General features: G+C 44.5%; 2 protein-coding genes across 2 annotated transcripts in view; one reads left to right on the top strand and one right to left on the bottom strand.

The window, feature by feature from the left end:
• The window catches only part of LOC100136727 (polysialoglycoprotein), a 140,512-nt gene that overhangs the window by 54,342 nt on the left and 61,810 nt on the right, over positions 1-24,360 (bottom strand).
• Positions 17,778-22,835, top strand: LOC149984816 (uncharacterized). The gene is made up of 4 exons (XM_090187458.1): positions 17,778-21,527; positions 21,817-22,025; positions 22,373-22,460; positions 22,595-22,835. The coding sequence occupies exons 1-4, from the start codon at positions 17,915-17,917 to the stop codon at positions 22,768-22,770; spliced, it is 4,086 nt and encodes a 1,361-aa protein (XP_090043584.1). The 5' UTR covers positions 17,778-17,914; the 3' UTR covers positions 22,771-22,835.

Here is a 24,360-nt window from a genome sequence, read left to right as displayed (position 1 = left end):
ATTCTAGCAGCCGTATTTAGCACTAACTGAAGTTTATTTAGTGCTTTATCCGGGTAGCCGGAAAGTAAGAGCATTGCAGTAGTCTAACCTAGAAGTGACAAAAGCATGGATACATTTTTCTGCATCATTTTTGGACAGAAAGTTTGATTTTTGCAATGTTACGTAGATGGAAAAAAGCTGTCCTTGAAACAGTCTTGATATGTTCTTCAAAAGAGAGATCAGGGTCCAGAGTAACGCCGAGGGCCTTCACAGTTTTATTTGAGACGACTGTACAGCCATTAAGATTAATTGTCAGATTCAACAGAAGATCTCTTTGTTTCTTGGGACCTAGAACAAGCATCTCTGTTTTGTCCGAGTTTAAAAGTAGAACGTTTGCAGCCATCCACTTCCTTATGTCTGAAACACATGCTTCTAGCGAGGGCAATTTTGGGGCTTCACCATGTTTCATTGAAATGTTCAGCTGTGTGTCATCCGCATAGCAGTGAAAGTTAACATTATGTTTTCGAATGACATCCCCAAGAGGTAAAATATATAGTGAAAATCAATAGTGGTCCTAAAACGGAACCTTGAGGAACATCGAAATTTACAGTTGATTTGTCAGAGGACAAACCATTCACAGAGACTGTAACAGTTTTCTTCTATCTCCTCCTCTGACGAGGAAGGCAGAGGCTGCGCAACAGCCTTTTCTAAACATTTTGAGAGGAATGGAAGATTCGATATAGGCCGATAGTTTTTTATATTTTGTGGGTCAAGGTTTGGCTTTTTCAAGAGAGGCTTTATTACTGCCACTTTTAGTGAGTTTGGTACACATCCGGTGGATAGAGAGCCGTTTATTATGTTCAACATAGGAGGGCCAAGCACAGGAAACAGCTCTTTCAGTAGTTTAGTTGGAATAGGGTCCAGTATGGAGCTTGAAGGTTTAGAGGCCATGATTATTTTCATCATTGTGTCAAGGGATATAGTACTAAAACACTTGAGTGTCTCTCTTGATCCTAGGTCCTGGCAGAGTTGTGCAGACTCAGGACAACTGAGCTTTGAAGGAATACGCAGATTTAAAGAGGAGTCCGTAATTTACTTTGTAATAATCATCTTTTCCTCAAAGAAGTTCATGAATTTATTACTGCTGAGGTGAAAGCCATCCTCTCTTGGGGAATGCTGCTTTTTAGTTAGCTTTGCGACAGTATCAAAAACGAATTTCGGATTGTTCTTATTTTCCTCAATTAAGTTGGAAAAATAGGATGATCGAGCAGCAGCAAGGGCTCTTCGATACTGCACGGTACTGTCTTTCCAAGCTAGTCGGAAGACTTCCAGTTTGGTGTGGCGCCATTTCCGTTCCAATTTTCTGGAAGCTTGCTTCAGAGCTCGGGTATTTTCTGTATACCAGGGAGCTAGTTTCTTATGAGAAATGTTTTTAGTTTTTAGGGGTGCAACTGCATCTAGGGTATTGCGCAAGGTTAAATTGAGTTCCTCAGTTAGGTGGTTAACTGATTTTTGTCCTCTGGCGTCCTTGGGTAGACAGAGGGAGTCTGGAAGGACATCAAGGAATCTTTGTGTTGTCTGTGAATTTATAGCACGACTTTTGATGTTCCTTGGTTGGGGTCTGAGCAGATTATTTGTTGCAATTGCAAACGTAATAAAATGGTGGTCCGATAGTCCAGGATTATGAGGGAAAACATTAAGATCCACAACATTTATTCCATGGGACAAAACTAGGTCCAGAGTATGACTGTGACAGTGAGTAGGTCCAGAGACATGTCGGCTGATTATTCGTTTTAAGTCTAATACTGCGGGTAATGGAGTCGCCAATGACTAGAGTTTTCAATTTGTCAGAGCTAATGGTGGGAAGCTTCGGCGTCTCTGACCCCGTAACGGGAGGAGTAGAGACAAGAGAAGGCTCGGCCTTTGACTCCGACTCGCTGCTTAATGGGGAAAACCGGTTGAAGTTTGTCGGCTGAATGAGCGACACCGGTTGAGCATTCCTACAGCATTTCTCTCCAGAAACCGTGAGAAAGTTGTCCGGCTGCGGGGACCGTGCGAGGGGATTTATACTAACGTTACTATCTGTACTTACTGGTGGCACAGACGCTGTTTCATCCTTTCCTACACTGAAATTACCCTTGCCTAACGATTGCGTCTGAAGCTGGGCTTGTAGCACAGCTATCCTCACCGTAAGGCGATCGTTCTCCTGTATGAGTACAGCGACTGCAATTAGAAGGCATCATGTTAATGTTACTACTTAGCTTCGGCTGTTGGAGGTCCTGACGAACCATGTCCAGATAAAGCGTCCGGAGTATGAGGATTCTGTGTTATGCACTATAGCCCGTTACCATATGTGATTTAATATTATCTGCTGTTGGCTTGTGTGGATGTATGTATGTGTTATGCAACATAGCTGACTTGAACCATTGTTCAGTTTCAGGGCCATGGGCCTTTCTCATGATGGAAAAATACAGAACTGTGCAATGAGTTGGGGGGGGGGCACATTCAGAACAGTCTTTTGTTAGATAACAGGAGCCAGGTGCCTGATAACTGCATATTCTACACAGCTACAACGACTGACCGCTGAAGCGCTTAAGGGGCTGGGACCAGCCTCTGCGCCAACAATCAACGATAGGCTGGGTGAGTCTAAACCACGCCCAGTCTACTCTGACAGGCCGGCTCGGAAGCAGGAACTGTCAGAGTATATTAAATATCTTTGTCAGGAACAAGTCAGTTCTGTTTTGCCCTGCGAGGTGGGACAGCCCATATATACGAAAATTGCATTTACCACTTATTGCTTAGCTAATAAAAGCCTCATTGTGATATTTATCCTGATACCAGATTCGAATTGACGCAACCCTGACACGAGTGAAAAAATTGAGGGAAAAACCAAAAATATAAACGGTAATTAAAAAGTAAACCGTAAAGTTGTCATGTAGCAAAGTAGGCAACAAAACACCGCAACACGTAAACAAGTCTGCAAGTTGTGACCGGAAATGGCGTCAAAATGCTGTTGAGGTATCATGTGATGCTACTAGCATAAATGGACCAACACTGAGCACATGTAGCTTAAGGCAATTGGTAATTTAAAACACAGGGGTCTGAGTAATATTGCTGGCGCATGGATATAATGCAAAATAAATGTTGCCATCACCCCAGTTACTCAAGTCAGGTCATACACCTCAACTCCAAGTAGGAACCACCAAAACAATACAGAGGACACAAGTATTACAGTTAATGTTTAATTGAGCCAAAACAAGCAAATGCAGTTACACACTGGACTAGAGTACCCATGAACTCTTGCATGTCCCACGTCAGATATCCATGGCGTGGTCGCCAGACGGGCCGGTCGCAGCTTCAGAGGTGGCGTCGTCGCCAGACGGGCCGGTCGCAGCTTCAGAGGTGGCGTCGTCGCCAGACGGGCCGGTCGCAGCTCCAGAGGTGGCGTCGTCGCCAGACGGGCCGGTCGCAGCTTCAGAGGTGGCGTCGTCCGAGGACATGCGCCTCAGCTTCTCCTCAGAGGACAGGGCATCATTTGCCGGAGAGCTACCATGGTTTGGAGAAGCTTGGGATTCTACTTCATTGGTCTCTAAATACTCTTGAGAAAAAACAAAAGGAACAGTTGGGTATTCTACAGCAACACATCTGTTCTACACGGTCTAGGCCAAATTGCTAATCGAATTTTGAGCAACATGAACCCAACAGTTTTCAAAGTATATGTTTCAGGCCGTACCTTCTCTGGCTTGTTTAGCGTCAGACCCTATGGATCGGAGCAAGGCCAGGGCATGCACAATGGAGACGTCATTTGATGACAGCTCTGAAAAATGTAGGTTAAGGTTTGACAACATTATTTAGACTGAGTTACTCTATGCTGTTGAATGAGTGTCAAACACAGCAGCACCATAGACAGTGACAAAGAACATAGCTAGAAGGGTTGTGGAAAGAAACACTTACCTCCAAGTCTCCTCTGCAGAGAGACTTGATCTTGCTTCTGGGACTTTCCAACAGGGTAACAAGAAACTGATGAAAGTGTTGACAGAAGTTGAGTTCACACAAAATAGCTACATATATTAATAGCAGTGAAGAATAAAAGATGACCAACGCGGAAGATACAGACAGTCAAATATTAATACCCAACTTATAAAGTTAAGCATATTTACCAAACAAATCCCTTAAACATTAGTGAACCAACCTTTGACAACCCCCACAGTCATTACAACGAGCAGCAATTCTCTCACACCTCCCATGATCATGAAAATAGTCTGTGTTATCAACAGGTAATGTCTTCCCATGGCCTGTATGAGGCTTATATATGACAAACATGGCTTAACGATCAATTAACAAGCTTGATTGAGTTGTTACGTTCAGATAGAAATAGACCATGTAGAACATATGTTGATTCTTATCAAGTTGGTGGGCAGGCAATCTTTTCTACTCCATATATTGCATTTATATCTGTAATGATTAACCCTAATGGTCTCAGATCAGCATTAGAAAGAAATGGGTAGGCCTCCACCTATAGTCCTTCACAGTTTTACAGCTGTGATATATTTATTTATTTACATAGATCACATACATAAATAAATATGTTAGCTGTAGGTAGCGTTGAGATAAAATTCCCATATTCTATTGCTACTAACATAAATCCTAATATATCATGTTTTCCTCATTTGCTCTGTAGGAGGTTCGTCATATGAAGGACATTCAAGTGGATGTGACCCCTAACCTGCAATAGGGGCTCAGTGAGGTGACAGACATCCTGTAATGGATCGCCAGCTAGTGTCTGAGGACCTGGAGAAGGCTGTGTCTACAGCTGTGGGGCAGGACAAGCATGGTAACCTAACCTCACTGTATGAAGGATTTTATTGTTATGGATAGTCATCTCCAATCTGTTCAAATATCACTGTTGTTGATAACACACATTACCAAAATGATTCACACTTGTCTTCCTATTTCCACATAATCTGTCATGGTTCCCCACCCCAACAGGGCATAAAACCAACCTCTCTTTATTGCTACTGCTAATACACCCAAATCCAACAGCGTTTGAGTATCTTTTTGCTTTTCTTCTAACCCTGAATGGCAACATTTTATCCTAGTACACAAGCATGTCACTTTATCCATCCACACCCACTCTACTGCCGCATGGCCACTGCGGCTGAGACTTTCACCCTCTCGTTACAGGTATAGCAGGTAACCAACCCCACCCGGGATTTACCCCCTAGGAGTTACCCTCTACAGGTTTGGGTTTACCTTCCGGGACTTACCATATACCACAAAGCTACGACCGGTCGTAATACAATGGGACTACTGAATAAGCTCAGGCTTTCTAGGTTCGTACCCTATAATTGGTTCAGCCTACGACTCTCATCTCCCCAAGATGTCAGAATTAGTGATAACGGGTGTAGGAACTTTGCTTACCTTGTTTCTGTTTCACTGTTTCTTAATCTCTAGTTCGACTGCAAATCGCGGTGAACCCTGCTCGCAGTGCCAACTGTTAGGTTCTAATTCTCAGAGTAAAAACTCGACGGACACTATGAATGCTTGAACCAAGTTTATTCTTCCCAGAGGGTCAAGACAGCTGCATTAGACAAAAAACATATTCACACAAGCACTGATATTTAATCCTCTCTCCTATGCTGAGTCTGCTCCTACACCTCTAAACAGCCAATGCATCTCTGTTGCTAGACAGAACCTTGGTGATATCTGTTCTTCCTCACTTCATCTGACCTGACCGCTACCCCAAAGTGCTCACTCCTCCCCAACTCAAGGCTGACATGGTGATTGGTACCAGACTGTGTCTCTTCTCATCCCAGAGGATCCCACCCATAGGATGCCTGATGGCTAACAATAACATATCCTGACATAATGTAAACGTTATACATTAAGCTCTCTCCCTCAGTGACATGAATTAGTACAGTGCCTTGCGAAAGTATTCGGCCCCCTTGAACTTTGCGACCTTTTGCCACATTTCAGGCTTCAAACATAAAGATATAAAACTGTATTTTTTTGTGAAGAATCAACAACAAGTGGGACACAATCATGAAGTGGAACGACATTTATTGGATATTTCAAACTTTTTTAACAAATCAAAAACTGAAAAATTGGGCGTGCAAAATTATTCAGCCCCCTTAAGTTAATACTTTGTAGTGCCACCTTTTGCTGCGATTACAGCTGTAAGTCGCTTGGGGTATGTCTCTATCAGTTTTGCACATCGAGAGACTGACATTTTTTCCCATTCCTCCTTGCAAAACAGCTCGAGCTCAGTGAGGTTGGATGGAGAGCATTTGTGAACAGCAGTTTTCAGTTCTTTCCACAGATTCTCGATTGGATTCAGGTCTGGACTTTGACTTGGCCATTCTAACACCTGGATATGTTTATTTTTGAACCATTCCATTGTAGATTTTGCTTTATGTTTTGGATCATTGTCTTGTTGGAAGACAAATCTCCGTCCCAGTCTCAGGTCTTTTGCAGACTCCATCAGGTTTTCTTCCAGAATGGTCCTGTATTTGGCTCCATCCATCTTCCCATCAATTTTAACCATCTTCCCTGTCCCTGCTGAAGAAAAGCAGGCCCAAACCATGATGCTGCCACCACCATGTTTGACAGTGGGGATGGTGTGTTCAGCTGTGTTGCTTTTACGCCAAACATAACGTTTTGCATTGTTGCCAAAAAGTTGAATTTTGGTTTCATCTGACCAGAGCACCTTCTTCCACATGTTTGGTGTGTCTCCCAGGTGGCTTGTGGCAAACTTTAAACGACACTTTTTATGGACATCTTTAAGAAATGGCTTTCTTTTTGCCACTCTTCCATAAAGGCCAGATTTGTGCAATATACGACTGATTGTTGTCCTATGGACAGAGTCTCCCACCTCAGCTGTAGATCTCTGCAGTTCATCCAGAGTGATCATGGGCCTCTTGGCTGCATCTCTGATCAGTCTTCTCCTTGTATGAGCTGAAAGTTTAGAGGGACGGCCAGGTCTTGGTAGATTTGCAGTGGTCTGATACTCCTTCCATTTCAATATTATCGCTTGCACAGTGCTCCTTGGGATGTTTAAAGCTTGGGAAATATTTTTGTATCCAAATCCGGCTTTAAACTTCTTCACAACAGTATCTCGGACCTGCCTGGTGTGTTCCTTGTTCTTCATGATGCTCTCTGCGCTTTTAACGGACCTCTGAGACTATCACAGTGCAGGTGCATTTATACGGAGACTTGATTACACACAGGTGGATTGTATTTATCATCATTAGTCATTTAGGTCAACATTGGATCATTCAGATCCTCACTGAACTTCTGGAGAGAGTTTGCTGCACTGAAAGTAAAGGGGCTGAATAATTTTGCACGCCCAATTTTTCAGTTTTTGATTTGTTAAAAAAGTTTGAAATATCCAATAAATGTCGTTCCACTTCATGATTGTGTCCCAGTTGTTGTTGATTCTTCACAAAAAAATACAGTTTTATATCTTTATGTTTGAAGCCTGAAATGTGGCAAAAGGTTGCAAAGTTCAAGGGGGCCGAATACTTTCGCAAGGCACTGTATATTTCATATTCTCAGAACCCAACAGTAGGTTTTAAGGTGTGGCTGCATGTTTGTCGTGGACGCATCGTCACTCTTGATGTTCTTTTTCCAAGTCTGAACTGGCCGTTCTTGTCTTTCCTCAACTAATTGAAACCTCAGGGACAGACATCCTGAACGACTCTGATGTCAGAGCTCCCATCAGCCCTCTACACCTCGCTGTGAGTAAAGCCTACCTGCTCCTGTAGTGGTCTCCATATGACAAATGGCACCCTATTCCCTATTTAGTACACTACGTTTGACCAGATCCTTATAGGCCCTGATCAAAAGTAGTTCACTACATAGGGAATAGGGTGCTATCTGGGATGCAAGCATGGTGTAGATTTTCCACAGGAAGTTGACTGTCCAGACAGACTCACACACCATATTCCGATCTATTCCCGATTAGTGTAAAATACATGCATATTCTACACAGTGATGATGAGGATGATTTCCTTATTTTGCCATTTGAGTTAATCAACCTCAGAAGAGAAGTAGAGTGTTTGTTTCTCAATCCCACGCTTGGCAGGAACCTCCGATGTTGATGCTGGGCGGGAGCAAAAATGGGCTCCCGATTGAAAGACTCTGGTCTACTTTAGAGGTCTAGCACTGTATTTCTGTTCAGGCGTACCACGGGTCTACTCTAGGACATTGATTATATTAAGAGTGAATATCTATTCAGGCGTACCACAGTCACCACCATGCTATGGAGGTCCTGGTTCAGTCTCTGCTGGATCTAGACGTGAGGGACAGCCAGGGGCGCACCCCTCTGGACCTGGCTGCCTTAAAAAGCCATGTGGAGTGTGTTGACGTCCTCATCAACCAGGAAGCCTCCATCCTGGTTAAAGACTTCACTCTGAAGAGGACCCCCATCCACGCTGCAGGTAGACATAAGGATATCACATAGAGCTTCTGTAATTAAAACGTTTTCCTGACCAAGATGGCCATTTGTTTGGTCATGTTGCTAGGATGACAATGTCCACTCTAGGGATGTTACATGGTATCGTGTGAAAATGCCCACTAGACACTGATCTAAGGTCCTTTTTTGTCATGTTCTCCACTAATGATTGAGGATCTAGGGAGGGTAAGCTGATCCTAGATCAGTGCACAGGGGAGACTTCTATCCAGAGCCAGGTACACAGCTAGCAGGTGACAGGCTTCGATGGCCTCAGCCCCAAAATTCATTATTATCTGCTGTGTTAACATCATGAGGATGTCATCTACCAACACCACTGTTCTAGAAATCTGTCTGTTCATGTGAAGGTTATAGTCATCCAGCAATCTGCTCATATCCTCTCTGTTTATCCTACTCTAGCTACCAATAGTCAATCATCTGACATTCTTAAATCCTCTCTGTTTATCCTCCTCTAGCTACCAATGGTCAATCATCTCACATTCTTATATCTTCTCAGTTTTTCCACCTCTAGCTACTGAAGGTCAATCATCTCACATTCTTATATCCTCTCTGTTTATCTTCCTCTAGCAACCAACGGTCATTCGGAGTGTTTGCGTTTGCTGATCGGAAATGCTGACCTCCAGAGTGCAGCGGACATTCAAGACGGGAATAGTCACTTGGGTTTTGGATACAATTCCTGAAATAAAGAGATTTTGAAACTGGGTCTGCATCCCAAATGGCAACCTATACCCTACTTGGTACAGTACTTTAAACCAAAGTCCTATGGGCTCAGGTCAAGAGTAGTGTACCATATAGGGAATAGGTTGCCATTTGGGACTCCAGCCTGGTTATTACCAGTTTGTAATATGACCTGTTGTCTTGTGTATCAGAACCCCTCTGACGCTGTCGGTGCTGAGCGGACACACAGACTGTGTGTACTCACTGTTTCAACAAGGGAGCCAGCGTAGAAGCCAAAGACAAATGGCACAGAACAGCTCTACACAGAAGGGTTGCGAGGAGAGTTGGCTGTACGCGCTCACACACAGAAAGAGAGGGGGAGGCTTGTTCTGATCTAGGGATGGGGCCATTGAACTACTAGGGATGGCTTTGGTGTGGGATCTAGCATGGAATATGAATTATGCCCAAATATACCTATTATGATTCCTTATTATTTAATTGATTATAAATTATTCAAATCCATTCTTGCCTCCCCTCCCTTCCCTTCCTCCTAGGCGGTGACGGGTCACGAGGAGTGCAGCACAGCGCCAGCTTCCTGGTTCGGGAAGGTAAGGTGCGGAGCCATGTCCACCTGGTGGCGTTGTCCGGACACATCGGGGTGCTGGGGTGGCTCCTACACACCGCCCAGTCAGTGTGGACCCTCCCCGTCATCACAGACAACCAGGGCTACACGCCACTACACTGGGCCTGCTACAACGGTACGTACTGGACAGAGGGACAGCGAAGTGGGCCAGAGGCCACAAACAAATACACACATAAACACAGCGTTGCTTAAATCACCACAGCCAGCTTCGGGAGGGCACGAACCAAGCCATCCGCACAGGAACCTTAAGAGTCCCTCAGACAGTGAGAGAGAAGAGGGAGGGATAGGGGGAAGCACAACAGGCCCACACTCATCCTCTCGTACCACCAGGTTCCCTTCCAGCAGATACTGGACTTCAGAGGAACTTCTGCTGCTATACCCCATCTTTACCTTTATCCACAAAGGTCCTAAACGGTAGAAACCTGCGTTTCGGCATTTTCAAAACCTGTTTTGAGTATAGAAATTGGGCTGAGTGTTTGTGCTGAGAAAAGACATAAGGAGTGATGTTTCATTTAAGTTTCATGAGAGTGATTGTCATGTTTATCCGCACACTAAGACAGTCAGAACGCACCTAGCCTCTTGTCTGTAATCCATGTGGGAGGAGGGGAAATCATACATTTATATGAACAAATATTTTAATAAAATCATTCATGTCTTAAGCTCTGTGGGAATAAAAAAATGGTACCATTTGCTCTGATGAGTAATTGTAAAGATTTAATGCATCCCAAATGGAACCCTATACTGAATAGTACACTACTGTTGAACAGGGTCCATAGGGTTCTGGTCAAAAGCAGTGCCATTTAGGATGCTGGTATGTGAGCAACACGACTATTTGAAGGGACCTATTACAATATTAAACCTACCTGTCCTTTGGCCTCTAGAAAGTATTTTAGAAAGTTAATTATTCATTCATGTTTTCTTTCTTGTGATATTTGTCATGTTGTGCCTTCGTTAGTTACTGAGGGGAGGTTAGGAGAGTAGGGGCACCTGTATGAGTGACAACAATGATGCACACTAAGTACTACAACGTTTGTGAAAAGCACTGATACTATCCAGAGGCATGTGAGGTGGAAAACATGTCTCCCTTGGAGAGGAGAAACATTGTAAACCAATGGTAGGACAGCAGCATTTAGATTTTCTTCTGTTGGAAAATAAATATCGATATTATTTGTCTTTGGTCTTATAATCAATGTTTTTAACAGGTGTTGCTTGCTTTAACTTCTTCAAAAAATGAAACCACTCAATCCTTTTATGTGATTGCTTGTTCATATCCCCGTTTTTGTCTCTTTTTGAAAATCATTTTAACTGGAAATATGTGCAATACATTTGCTATGTTCACCAAATCAGCAACAAGAGAGTCACAGGTTCACAGGTTTTTCGTGTCATTATCATTCTTTTAAATGGATGAAACTAGCATGTACATATGAAATGGTGACTGAATTCGAAACTCCCATGAATTCTTTCAGTATCTGAAGTTTGCTGTATATTTTATGAGTAATAAATGTTATTTAATGATGAACTCTGGGTTATCGGTGTGGGTTATGTATTTTATTTTATTTTGCATTGCGTCCACAACATTAAATTTAAGGGCAATAGTAGCCTACATTTGTGTACAACTCGCAGGATTTCCATGCGTGAGCTTTCAACCGCTCAGGGCGTTGCATCAGCACGAGATTGGAAGTGCGTCAAATCTGTACAGCATTGTTACGTCATCACTGATAAACGTTGAAACTGATGAGAAACCGGGAGCAGTTCAGTCTGATTCTCGCTAGTCCTGGAGGAGCGTTCATTTTGGCAAGGAAATGTGCTGATTTTGCAAGGACGTGAGAAGAAAGAGTTCAAGGTAGGCATGTTATTTAAGCAATAAGGCCCAAGCGGTTGTGGTATATGGTCAATATACCACGGCTAAGGGCTGTTCTTACAACCCGAAGTGCTAGGACACAGCCCTTAGCCATGGTATATTTGTTTTATTTATTTCACCTTTATTTAACCAGGTAGGCTAGTTGAGAACAAGTTCTCATTTGCAACTGCGACCTGGCCAAGATAAAGCATAGCAGTGTGAACAGACAACACAGAGTTAGTTACACATGGAGTAAACAATTAACAAGTCAATAACACAGTAGGAAAAAAAGTCTATATACATTGTGTGCAAAAGGCATGAGGAGGTAGGCAAATAATTACAATTTTGCAGATTAACACTGAAGTGATAAATAAATGATCAGATGGTCATGTACAGGTAGAGAGATATTGGTGTGCAAAAGAGCAGAAAAGTAAATAAATATAAACAGTATGGGGATGAGGTAGGTCAAATTGGGTGGGCTATTTACCGATAGACTATGTACAGCTGCAGCGATGGGTTAGCTGCTCAGATAGCAGATGTTTGAAGTTGGTGAGGGAGATAAAAGTCTCCAACTTCAGCGATGTTTGCAATTCGTTCCAGTCACAGGCAGCAGAGAACTGGAACGAAAGGCGGCAAAATTAGGTGTTGGCTTTAGGGATGATCAGTGAGATACACCTGCTGGAGCGCGTGCTACGGGTGGGTGTTGCCATCGTGACCAGTGAACTGAGATAAGGCGGAGCTTTACCTAGCATGGACTTGTAGATGACCTGGAGTCAGTGGGTCTGGCGACGTATATTGGCCATATATCACGAATCCCCGAGGTGCCTTATTGCTATTATAAACTGGTTACCAACATAATTAGAGCAGTAAAAAATACATGTTTTGTCATACCCATGGTATACAGTCTGATATACCACGGCTTTCAGCCAATCAGCATTCAGGTCTCAATCCACACAGTTTATAATTATTTTGAAATACCCATTTATATTAATTACTGTGGATTAAATATTGTTAAATAAATGAAATGATGTGCTATTCATTCTGTAATATCAAACTACAAATTCTATGGCCGGGGAGTCATGAGAGTTGGCTAAAGGTACAGTAGAATCTGTTGTGGGTCAAATGGGGGTCTAGGGTCAAAGGCTATGACACCACCTTCACATTTACGTCCTAAATGGCACCCTATTCCCTATGTAGGCTAGTGCACTACTTTTAACTAAGATCCATACACTGGTTGGCTGGTCATGAAAAACATGCGCTCGCTCATCAATGGCCGGAATGCGTGTATCTTGTTATGACTCTAAACCTCAGCTAGCAAGTGCTCATTATGCAAATGTATTTGTTTGCCGGTAACATTTAGAGACTAAATATAGTTTACATGTTGTCAACGTTCTAAGCGAACCCTGTCTATTTACTTTGTCTATTTTACCCAGTTACATGCCAGTTTTGTTGCTAAACAACCAACCCGTCTTTTTAGGTGTCATAATACCCATAAAACCTTGCAGTCAAACAGGGAAGGAAATGGTTCCAATCGTTTTTCCACCATTCATTTTTCCCATAGGCGATTTCAGAAACACATAAAATAAGGGCTGTGTTTCATGTAGGCTTACCCTGGTGTGCCATTTTTAGAACCATGTAAATCTGTCACGGACAAGGTGACTTTTAGCAATACATTTGGCTCTATTTACTCTGATTCGAAATTTGTAATTAGCATCAAAGAAGACATGCAAAACTACAAATCCCTGCAAGCTCCTAAACGTCATTTCTAGCTGACACCTTTGCTAACAGGTTTTGTGTCAATTTAAAACTTTCACTAAACAGTTCACAGAATTGGCCATTTAAAGAAATGAAGCCAATTTATTAATTACTAAATTTAGCTAACATTAGATAGTTAATCAAGAGATTCTTACCTTTGCCTCGATCAGCATGATCATCGTGGCATTTGTAGTTCTTTATGATAGCCACATTAGCAGATAATTAGCATTTCATTTTTGGGGGGTAAATACAGGCAAATATATTGATAAAAGTCACCTTGTCCTAGAGAGATTTACAGTTATCAAAATGTCACACCAGGGTAAGCCTACCTGAAACACAGCCCTTATTTTAAGTGTTTCTAAAATCCACTATGGGAAAAGTGTATGGTGTAAAAACGATTGGAACCATTTCCCTGTTTGACTACTATGTTTTATGGGGATTATGACTCATTCCTGTGGCACTCTATAGGGCTCCGGCCAAAAGAAGTGCATTATATTGGAAATAGGGTGCTATTTTGGACACAAGCATATATATGATGATGCATTATGATGTGACCATAGAAATAGAATCACTAGAAAGGATAGAGCCTCTGATCACGGCAATTTGACTGGTAAACTGAACTGTACACCTGACATGATGTTCTGGTGATTTTATAGTGACCTTAGAGAGATTCCTTTTTCTGTATCTAGATCTGATAAAGATCACAGAGAGGTTGAGAGACGGACCAAGTTGGAAGAGGCTGTTCTAGAGACTGATATCCCAACTCTGTCACTAGAGGCTGAAGGAGAGATTGAGATGCAGGAAGCTGATCTGAAGACAGATGGCACATCTCAGTCACAGGAGGTTGAAGGAGAGAGTGAGTTGGACGAGGCCATTGTCATCCCATCTCAGTCACAGGAGGTATGATGTTTTGTGTTTTAATGACGCATTGAAGATTAAAATGACAAATTAATTGTCCAAGCTTGAGCTAGTAAAGGTATTCTAATCTAGGAGGCCAAAGGAGAGAGTGAGTTGAATCAGGTTGATCTGAAGACATCCACATCAACTCTAACACTGGAGGTCGAAGGAGAGAGTGAGTTGAATCAGGTTGATCTGAAGACATCCACATCAACTCTGACACTGGAGGTCGAAGGAGAGAGTGAGTTGAATCAGGTTGATCTGAAGACATCCACATCAACTCTGACACTGGAGGTCGAAGGAGAGAGTGTGATGCAGGAGAGTGATGATGTAGAAACAGCCGGGCCATCTCAATACCAGGAGACTGAACGAGTGGCAAAGGTAAATGCTTCCAGATAACAGTGTGTGTGTGTGTACATGTCTGTTTGTGCACGCAGACAGTAGTTCGTAAACAGACATTACGTTAACACTGCATGGCGAATTTGATTGAATTCCAGCCTAAGTCTGCTTTCTGTCGTCCCCATCAGGCTAAAGTGGTGACCTTCACTACCATGACCCGCAAGGCTGCAGCCTCCCAGACCAGCCTCACCCTCAGCAGGGGAAAGAGAAGCTACCCAGACCTACACACCTTTGTGCAGGACATGAAGGATGGGTTAGTTGCTCTTTGGTTCCCTGTGCATCCCCTAGATATGTTCCCTATTAGAGCCTTGGTCAACAATAGTTCCGTATTTAAGGAATAGGGGCCATTTGGGACGTACCCATAGGGACAATCTCAATTGCATTCTCCTCGAGTCCTCTCTTCTCGCCTCCTTCTCAAAACCCATTGGATGAGAAAGCCCTCCCTTTTGACCATCTCGTCCTATGGGTTTTGAGAAGGAGGTGAGGTGTCTCGGGCAAATACAAGGGACTCAACTGACCAATCAGGGATGTTTGGATGTGGCCTAGTTCCGTAGAGGTCCATCCATACCGTAATCTAAGAGAATAGAGGTAATGTCATGTAGTTTAATTGTGTACCTTTTTTAATTTACTTTTCAGCCATTGGAATCTGCTGAGTGAGAATATGCATGCCGGGGTGAGTTATAGTCACTTCTAAAGTAGTTCATGTTGGTAAGATGGACCAAACATTCCAAACTCCTATTGGTGGAAATCGTGCAGGACCTTTAATTCAGAGGTTCCCAAACTTTTCCCTCAGGCCCCCCTTTCCAGCATTGTGGAACATCCTGAACCACTGCTTTAATTGACTAGCTTGAGTAAACACATGGTGCAGCAGTGCAGCTCCGTTAACAAACTAACTCTGTATGGTCTTTTAACATTTCAGATGAGCAGAGATGAGTTTAGTGCTAGGTGCATGGATATTACAAATTGGGTGATGGAGTCTACATCCACTGTGGTCGTTCCCGCCCTTGACCTCACCATGCAGATCAGGCTCTCTGATTCGTCAAGCTCTTCTGGATCAGGAAGTAATGAGGCTAGAGAAGTGAGCTCTCTTGGCCGCAGCGTCAGATTCAGCTTTCGTGGTGGACCCAGTAGACGCATCAGTTCAAGAACTACTTGCAGCACACAAACTCCCACGCCTTTCCCCTCCTCTCATAGGTACCTACTCCTATCCCCTCCTCTCATAGGTACTTACCCCTATCCCCTCCTCTCACAGGTACTTACCCCTATCCCCTCCTCTCACAGGTACCTACTCCTATCCCCTCCTCTCATAGATACCTACCCCTATCCCCTCCTCTCACAGGTACTTACCCCTATCCCCTCCTCTCACAGGTACTTACCCATATCCCCTCCTCTCACAGGTACTTACCCCTATCCCCTCCTCTCACAGGTACCTACCCCTATCCCCTCCTCTCACAGGTACTTACCCCTATCCCCTCCTCTCATAGGTACCTACCCCTATCCCCTCCTCTCACAGGTACTTATCCCTATCCCCTCCTCTCACAGGTACTTACCCCTATCCCCTCCTCTCACAGGTACTTATCCCTATCCCCTCCTCTCATAGGTACCTACCCCTATCCCCTCCTCTCACAGGTACCTACCCCTATCCCCTCCTCTCACAGGTACTTATCCCTATCCCCTGCTCTCATAGGTACCTACCCATATCCCCTCCTCTCACAGGTACTCACCCCTATCCCCTCCTCTCACAGGTACTTATCCCTATCCCCTGCTCTCATAGGTACCTACCCCTATCCCCTCCTCTCACAGGTACTTATCCCTATCCCCTGCTCTCATAGGTACCTACCCCTATCCCCTCCTCTCACAGGTACTTACCCCTATCCCCTCCTCTCACAGGTACTTACCCATATCCCCTCCTCTCATAGGTACCTACCCCTATCCCCTCCTCTCACAGGTACTCACCCCTATCCCCTCCTCTCACAGGTACTCACCCCTATCCCCTGCTCTCATAGGTACCTACCCCTATCCCCTCCTCTCACAGGTACTCACCCCTATCCCCTGCTCTCATAGGTACCTACCCCTATCCCCTCCTCTCATAGGTACCTACCCCTATCCCCTCCTCTCACAGGTACTCACCCCTATCCCCTCCTCTCATAGGTACCTACCCCTATCCCCTCCTCTCACAGGTACTCACCCCTATCCCCTCCTCTCATAGGTACCTACCCCTATCCCCTCCTCTCACAGGTACTCACCCCTATCCCCTCCTCTCACAGGTACTCACCCCTATCCCCTGCTCTCATAGGTACCTACCCCTATCCCCTCCTCTCACAGGTACTCACCCCTATCCCCTCCTCTCACAGGTACTCACCCCTATCCCCTGCTCTCACAGGTACCTACCCCTATCCCCTCCTCTCACATGTACCTACCCCTATCCCCTCCTCTCACAGGTACTCACCCCTATCCCCTGCTCTCACAGGTACCTACCCCTATCCCCTCCTCTCACAGGTACCTACCCCTATCCCCTCCTCTCATAGGTACCTACCCCTATCCCCTCCTCTCACAGGTACTCACCCCTATCCCCTGCTCTCACAGGTACTCACCCCTATCCCCTCCTCTCACAGGTACTTATCCCTATCCCCTCCTCTCACAGGTACTCACCCCTATCCCCTCCTCTCACAGGTACTCACCCCTATCCCCTGCTCTCACAGGTACCTACCCCTATCCCCTCCTCTCACAGGCACCTACCCCTATCCCCTCCTCTCACAGGTACTCACCCCTATCCCCTGCTCTCACAGGTACCTACCCATATCCCCTCCTCTCATAGGTACCTACCCCTATCCCCTCCTCTCACAGGTACTCACCCCTATCCCCTCCTCTCACAGGTACTTACCCCTTTCCCCTCCTCTCACAGGTACTCACCCCTATCCCCTCCTCTCACAGGTACTTATCCCTATCCCCTGCTCTCATAGGTACCTACCCCTATCCCCTCCTCTCACAGGTACTTATCCCTATCCCCTGCTCTCATAGGTACCTACCCCTATCCCCTCCTCTCACAGGTACTTATCCCTATCCCCTGCTCTCATAGGTACTTACCCCTTTCCCCTCCTCTTCTTGTAGGTCTTTCTAAAAACATTATTCCCATGTCCCTTGTTATAAGTACAAATATCCATTCCAGATCCACCTAGAGAGAAATACTACTTAGGTACTTCCAAATTCTTGGATCATATGTTGTATTTTGTTATCATGTACTATTCATTTCTGTTGTGCATTCTGCAGGTCCATGACCTCTTTGCTGAGTGATGACGAAGAGCGATATGTCTCCTCACCTGAGGGTGGTGATAGAGAGATGAGACACAGACCCCACTCGGCACCACTGAGTTCTGTGTTTGGAATCTCTGAGGATTCTGTCTTCAACATGGTCCAGAGAGGCCAGTCGCAGAGTGGCATCGTATTGTCATCCAGTTGGAGTAGACGGGAGAAATACAGACCTGTCAAAATACCAACGGACACCAGGTTTATGATGGGTATTGTAGAGTTGGTAATGAACCTTCTCAACTCCAGATTGGCTGAGCTAATGCGAAGTTTCAGTCAGGGAACTCTAGGTCCGCTGTCTGGTAGTATCTCAGCAAGTCAGCAGTTTGCCCAAGAAATGCTAAGCATGGTGTCTGCTAAGATGTATTCCCATGCCATAGAGCATATTGCGCACGGCTACAAGTCTCCCCTTGAGTTAGAGAGGGAGCTTGAGGCCATATTGGGTCCTCTGGCTGGACAGGTTATAGTCATCATCATAGATAGCATCTTTAAGGCTAAAGCCAACGGAGGAAACAAGGGACGAGCGACCAGCCCCTTGACCTATTTTCTCACTGCCGTTTCGGCAGAAATACAAAGCCTAGTTGTTCAGAGATCGGCTAGCAGACCGTCCACCAGACTGTCCAACAACGACCCACTGCTGAACATTTCCAAGTCAAAGGTCTTAAGATCAGTTCTGCTCAAAATGGCAGAACTCTTTGGCCAAGGTCCAAGTGAAACCTGTCTAGTTCCAGTAGTCCAGAGTCAGTCCGACAACTCTGTTTGCGACTGGACTCTGAATGCAGGCACCGTTCATCCAAGTCAATTTCTGTCCCACAACAGAATGTCAGAAGTGTCATCCGATGTTGTGGATCTTGTACTTGAGGTTTTTGGGATAACAGGATTTTTGGATAGCAGGAGCCCGTCAAGGCCACAGAGTGCCTGCTCCTACAACTCAGCTAGTGGAGCAATAGATATGAGAGCTCTTGCTGGGGACTTGGTCAGACAGGTGTCTGTCAAACTCAGACCCTTTGTCTCTGAGAGTCAACTCTCCACCATGTCCATGACAGATCTGTCATCTATTTCTGACTCCACCTTGAAGCAGTTGTGTTGTAGCTCTGCTGTTGCTGCAGCAACGGTCTGTCAAGCAATCAAAATGGAGCTCGAGAACCAGAGACCAACCGACCTGTCAGCCAGAGACCTACTATCGTCTCTGGTAGAGAGCATTGAGGACATGGATATTTCTGACATCCTCCAGGGCCCGTCGGCCATTTTGGAGGAGGCTGCTATGATTAAGCACCCAGAGATCTCCACCTCGACAATATACAGGTCTCTGCTTCTCGACTCATCTCTCGCCTCCTCTAACATGGTCACTGAGAGCATTATCTTCAACAGCCCACGCCCATCAGAGGAGAATGTGAGTATTCAGAATGTGCTCCCTGTTGATAAAGTTGACATCCTCCATGGTCAACCAGTGGAGGGGTATATCGTCAAAGCTGAGCAATGCATCACTCAGGTCATTCAGGATGCAGCTGTGACATATACTAGCGTGCTGGATAAAACCGACACTGGGAAACTGTCAGAAGTTCTGTCTGTCTGCGTTTCCGCTGAGAATATTGAGGATGCATCCTCTGATCTATTTGGTGGAATTATTTCCGACCTGCATGAGGTATCTGAGGTCAATAAGACCTCCATGCGTACGAAATCAGGTCGCAAAATGTTCTGGATGGAAGTGAGTTCAGGTTCCCAGAAGATTTATACCAAAACCCTGGACAAACTGAGGAAGCTTTTCACCTCTCACCTTCTCACTGAGGGAAAAAATACTCCTGTGCAAATTGAGTTATATGACACTGGACTACTTGTAACTGAGACCACTGTGGAGGTATCTCCTGTACAGAAGACAGACAGTAATACCTCTTCAATGTCCTCAGCCCACCAGCTCACCCTCGACACCTGCACTAAAGGGGTCATCAAACAGGTGATCTCGGTGCTGAGGGTGGAGACTTCAAAGGAAGTCAAATGCGAGAGCATGTCAAATGCATCCTTCGACTTCAACCAGAAGTTGGACTCTATAATTTCGAAATTAGAGAGCCTCACCATTTCGAGTGACGGGACGTCAGCCAAGATTGCCAGGCTCACGCGATCTCGTAGTGCAGCCAGCAGATCCTCTAACATTTCCATCCAGAGCTTTCACAGTGCTGAGTTCCAAGCTACGGCCAAACTGATTGTGCGTGAGGCCATTCTCAGAGCTGCTAGCGAAGCCAACTGTTCTTTGCCACAGAGCATGACTAGCAGCACCTTCTCACACCATGTGGTTTCTACAACTGAAGATATAGTGAATATGATCATGCAAGACCTTGAAAGTCTATCCCGGTACACAGTGGAGGACACAGACTCCTTCCCACTAGGAGAGAAAAAGCTGCAGTCCCAGCTCAATCCCAGAGTTGTCTTTGACACCTTATTGGATGCTGCTCATACCATGTACCACAGAGTAAAGGATAGACTGAACGTCTTTTTGTCTTTTCCACCCGTGTCAGTCACCACAGCCAAAGATGTGCTGGACTCCACCCCTGTGGAGACACTCAGATGCTCAAAGTCCCCTGACACTGCTCTTGTTAAGGACAGGAGCCGCCCTCCGTCTGTGAGAAGTGAGAAGCCATTTTCAAAAGTCAGTTTGACTAAAAGGTCTAAAGCCCTTGTGTCTTCGAGTGGCTCCTCCACAGACCACCATGTAATTGACACATGCAGTGAGGATGTCACTCTGCCTACCAGGAGTATGTCAGTTGTGAGCGACACCAGTTTGAAGAGAACCTCTCCTCTCCATGGTAGTGGATTGAGTGCAAGTTGTGAACCTCTTGTGGCTCTACAAGACGGAACAGTGGCAGTCAGCCAAGAAGGCTTTAGCAAAACTGCAAAGGAGACGCTCAGCTTGATCCTAAATGTGATCAAGTGCAGATTGGCCAACTCTGAGAGTTCATCTGTTGGGCAGAATGCAAGGGAGGAGCGTCTGATAACCACTAACATGTTAGACTCTCTACTGGAGAGCCTTGACCTGTTGCCTGACATGAGTGCTGCCAATGAGATCACAAGGACAGAATGCCATACCTCTAACGCAATGGACAAGACAGGTTCACAGTCAGCGCTTGTGAATCAACAAGAAATAAACATATCTGACACCAGTCTCATAGTGAAAACTATAATGGACACATTGAAGACAGACGACCCAGAGATGGCTTCAGCAGAAGAACATCTGGATAGACTCCTGTCAATTGAAGCCCTTCAAGATGCGTCTGGCAACCTGATCGCAAAGGTCCATGGTCTCATTCAGGAGATAACCATAAGCCGCCAGCTTCAGTCCACGACTGGCCACAGAAGCCTCTCTCAACCAGCGCTGCCAAAGCCAGCACTGAGGAAGCTGTCAAAGGACGATGCGTCAGAGCTCGTTTACAGCTTTGCCCAGACTTCTGTTAGCAGACTCCTGGGGCAGTGTGTGGTTAGGCCTATGCCACCCACCGCTGACAGGGTTTTGGATCAGGTCATCAAGTTGATGACAGACATGGTGATGGACAGCCTGACTGATCTGTCCAAGTCTGCAATGGAGGATGGTAAGTGAAAGTACCTCTTCATCTGCATAGGACTTCATTGTAACATGATGCTCACTACATTGCATTTTATGATGTGAACTTTGCTGTTTGCGTCCAAAATGGCACCTTCTTCCATATTTAGTGCACTACTTTTGACCAGAGCCAGACCCTATGGGCCCAGTTCAAAAGTTGTGCACTATAAAGGGAAGAGAAGGCCTTTTGGGACACAGTGACTGATTTCTATTGTTGCGTCCTCTTCTCCCAGTTATTGTACCCAGGTCGGTCACACCAGCTTGCTCTTCTTACTCAGACACCAGCAATGCCGCAAGTGACATCACTCATGGTATTGTGGCTGACCTTAATGCTACTGAGGAATTCCCTGCCAGGGGCCTTAGCCCGGCTGATGTAAAGGCTGACGGCATGGCCCGCCTTCCCTCTGCCAGGGGGGAAGAGACTAAGAAGAACAGGAAGTGGCATTTCCTACCCAAAATTGTCAAGATTCCAAAGATCAGGATTAAGGTAGAGGGCTCAGTGTCTTTAGATTACCTCTGTAAGGCAGGGCTGAAATGTACCCTACAGATTCACTAAACCCCTATTGTCTTTGCATTAGAACAATGCTGTTGTCATTGTCTTTAGGAGGTTGAGTGAGGCCGCTGTAATACAATCCTAATACACATGGGAGAGAGAGTCAATGGATGTGTTCCAAATTGCACCCTATTCCCTATATAGTGCACTACTTTTGACCAGAGCTCGATGGGCCCTCGATGGGTCAAAAGTAGTGCCTTAAGTAGCCAATAGGGTGCCTTTTGGGATCCATGCCATATATTTTACACATGCTCAGTTGTCCTGATGTGTTTTGTCTTCAGCTGTTCAAGACAAAGGGGGAACCAAAGAGCCACCCTGAACAGGATTCTCTGCCTACCAAACGTCTCAGAGAGACTCGTATTTCACAGGGTAAGTGATAAGCATCGATAATGTCATATTGATGTATCACCCTATGGCCAGCTTGTTAAAACGGTGACTACAGATACAGGCGGACAGACAGATACACACATTCATTTTCTGATTATGAAATATTATTTTCACAGATGCTGAGTGTGAGGTTCCATCCACTTCCCCACCCAAAGAGGACCTGACAACCACACTGGCCCCTGCTCCCCAGGAGTCCCAGTCCCGTAAACGCCCTCTCATAGTCAGGGTGTTACGAGCTATCTCCAGAGCCGTCTCCAAACCATTCAGAGAAGCTTTTGGGAAGAAGAATTAGCCAAATGCCAGATTTTATTACTATTTTAATCAGAGCCTTTATTTAATAAAACATTACTGCATTGATTTCTGTCTATAGTCGTCTTACTGTTTGTGCAAGATAATGGTACCACATTGTCAAACGTAGTTATAGTGAAGCACTGTTTATGATTATTGATTGTGGAAATCACATTTTAATACAGAAAAGATGTCGTCACATAAAGACAGACATATAGGAGAAAACTCTGTCGACTATTCACATGATCAAGACACAACTAAAGCCATGAATGGATCATATTATTATTATTATACCTTGATTTCAACAAGGAACACAGACAGACCAAGGTTTCTTTTACAGCTGGGCCCTGCGTAGACATGTTACACATTCAGTTTAGCTACAATGATTAAGAAACTACACAAGACAAACAAGACCATCACAGATAACACAAAAATACAGCAGCAGATTATTACGTTTGCACACAGGTTATTCCCCTAACAGCACAATAACTTGCATTACCCGAAAGTTACAAGCAATACAGAAATAAAAATCCTCCAATAATTATTTAAAATGGGCAACAGGGGGACAAGAGTCTCAAATTTAAGTTTAGTCTGCAGGCTTTTCCATTGGCAAGGAGCGTAACAGGAAAAGGCAGCCATACCCAACTCTGTGGAAATCGCATGGACCTCAAGTGTAATCCATGCTTGAGACCTGGTTTTAGGAATTCTAATTCTAATATTGATGAGTGATGATAAATAAGATGGTAGTTTATTCAGAAGTGCTTCATAGACAAACACGAGAACATATTCTCGTCTCATGGACAGCGAAGTCCAACCCACATTTTGATACAAAACACAGTGGTGAGTTCTGTAGCTAGCGTCCGTAATAAACCTAAGTACTCAATGATAAATAGCATCCAGCGATTTAAGTGTTGATGCCGTAGCATGCATGTAGATAATATCCCCACAATCTATAACAGACATAAAAGTAGCTTGCACAATTTGTCTTCTATTTGTACAGGACAAACATGTCCTGTCTCTAAAGAGGAAGCCTAGCTTGATTTTTAGCCGTTTATAAAGTTCGTCAATATGCATTTTAAAAGACAGTTCATCATCCAACCATATCCCTAAGTATTTATATGCAGAGACCTGATTCATTCGAGAACCATGTAAGCTCTTGTAAGTGCAAGTGTATTTTCAACCAACTTTTTGAACCTATTAAAAATCATAAAATGTGTTTCCTTTGTTTCTTGTTTTAAATGTACATTTTATTTTAACAATTTTAAAACAAGATGAACAGAGAACAGTTGTTACACTTTCTATGAAGCCCATATATATAATGCATACACTCAAGTCATACACTCATAATTACTTAATTACTTAGTGATTGAGTAGGCTACATAGATTTCATGACTAGAAGCTCAAAAGACGAAAACGTCTTTTTTTTTTGTAAATGTACATTTGCTATCGTAAATGTTAGCAACAGCTCCGCAGGATGCACGGGGGATATGGTCACTAGTGTAGCCAGGAGGTGATGCCTCATTTAACACAGTAAATTCATCAGGCTAAAGACATGTTTCAGTCAGGCCAATCACATCAAGATTATGATCAGTTC

This window comes from Oncorhynchus mykiss, chromosome 2, assembly GCF_057628025.1.
Source record: "Oncorhynchus mykiss isolate SJ-2025 chromosome 2, ASM5762802v1, whole genome shotgun sequence".
Taxonomy (NCBI): Eukaryota; Metazoa; Chordata; class Actinopteri; order Salmoniformes; family Salmonidae; genus Oncorhynchus; species Oncorhynchus mykiss.
Note: the sequence above shows the minus strand (reverse complement) of the source record. Positions and strands in the feature narration are given on the sequence as shown.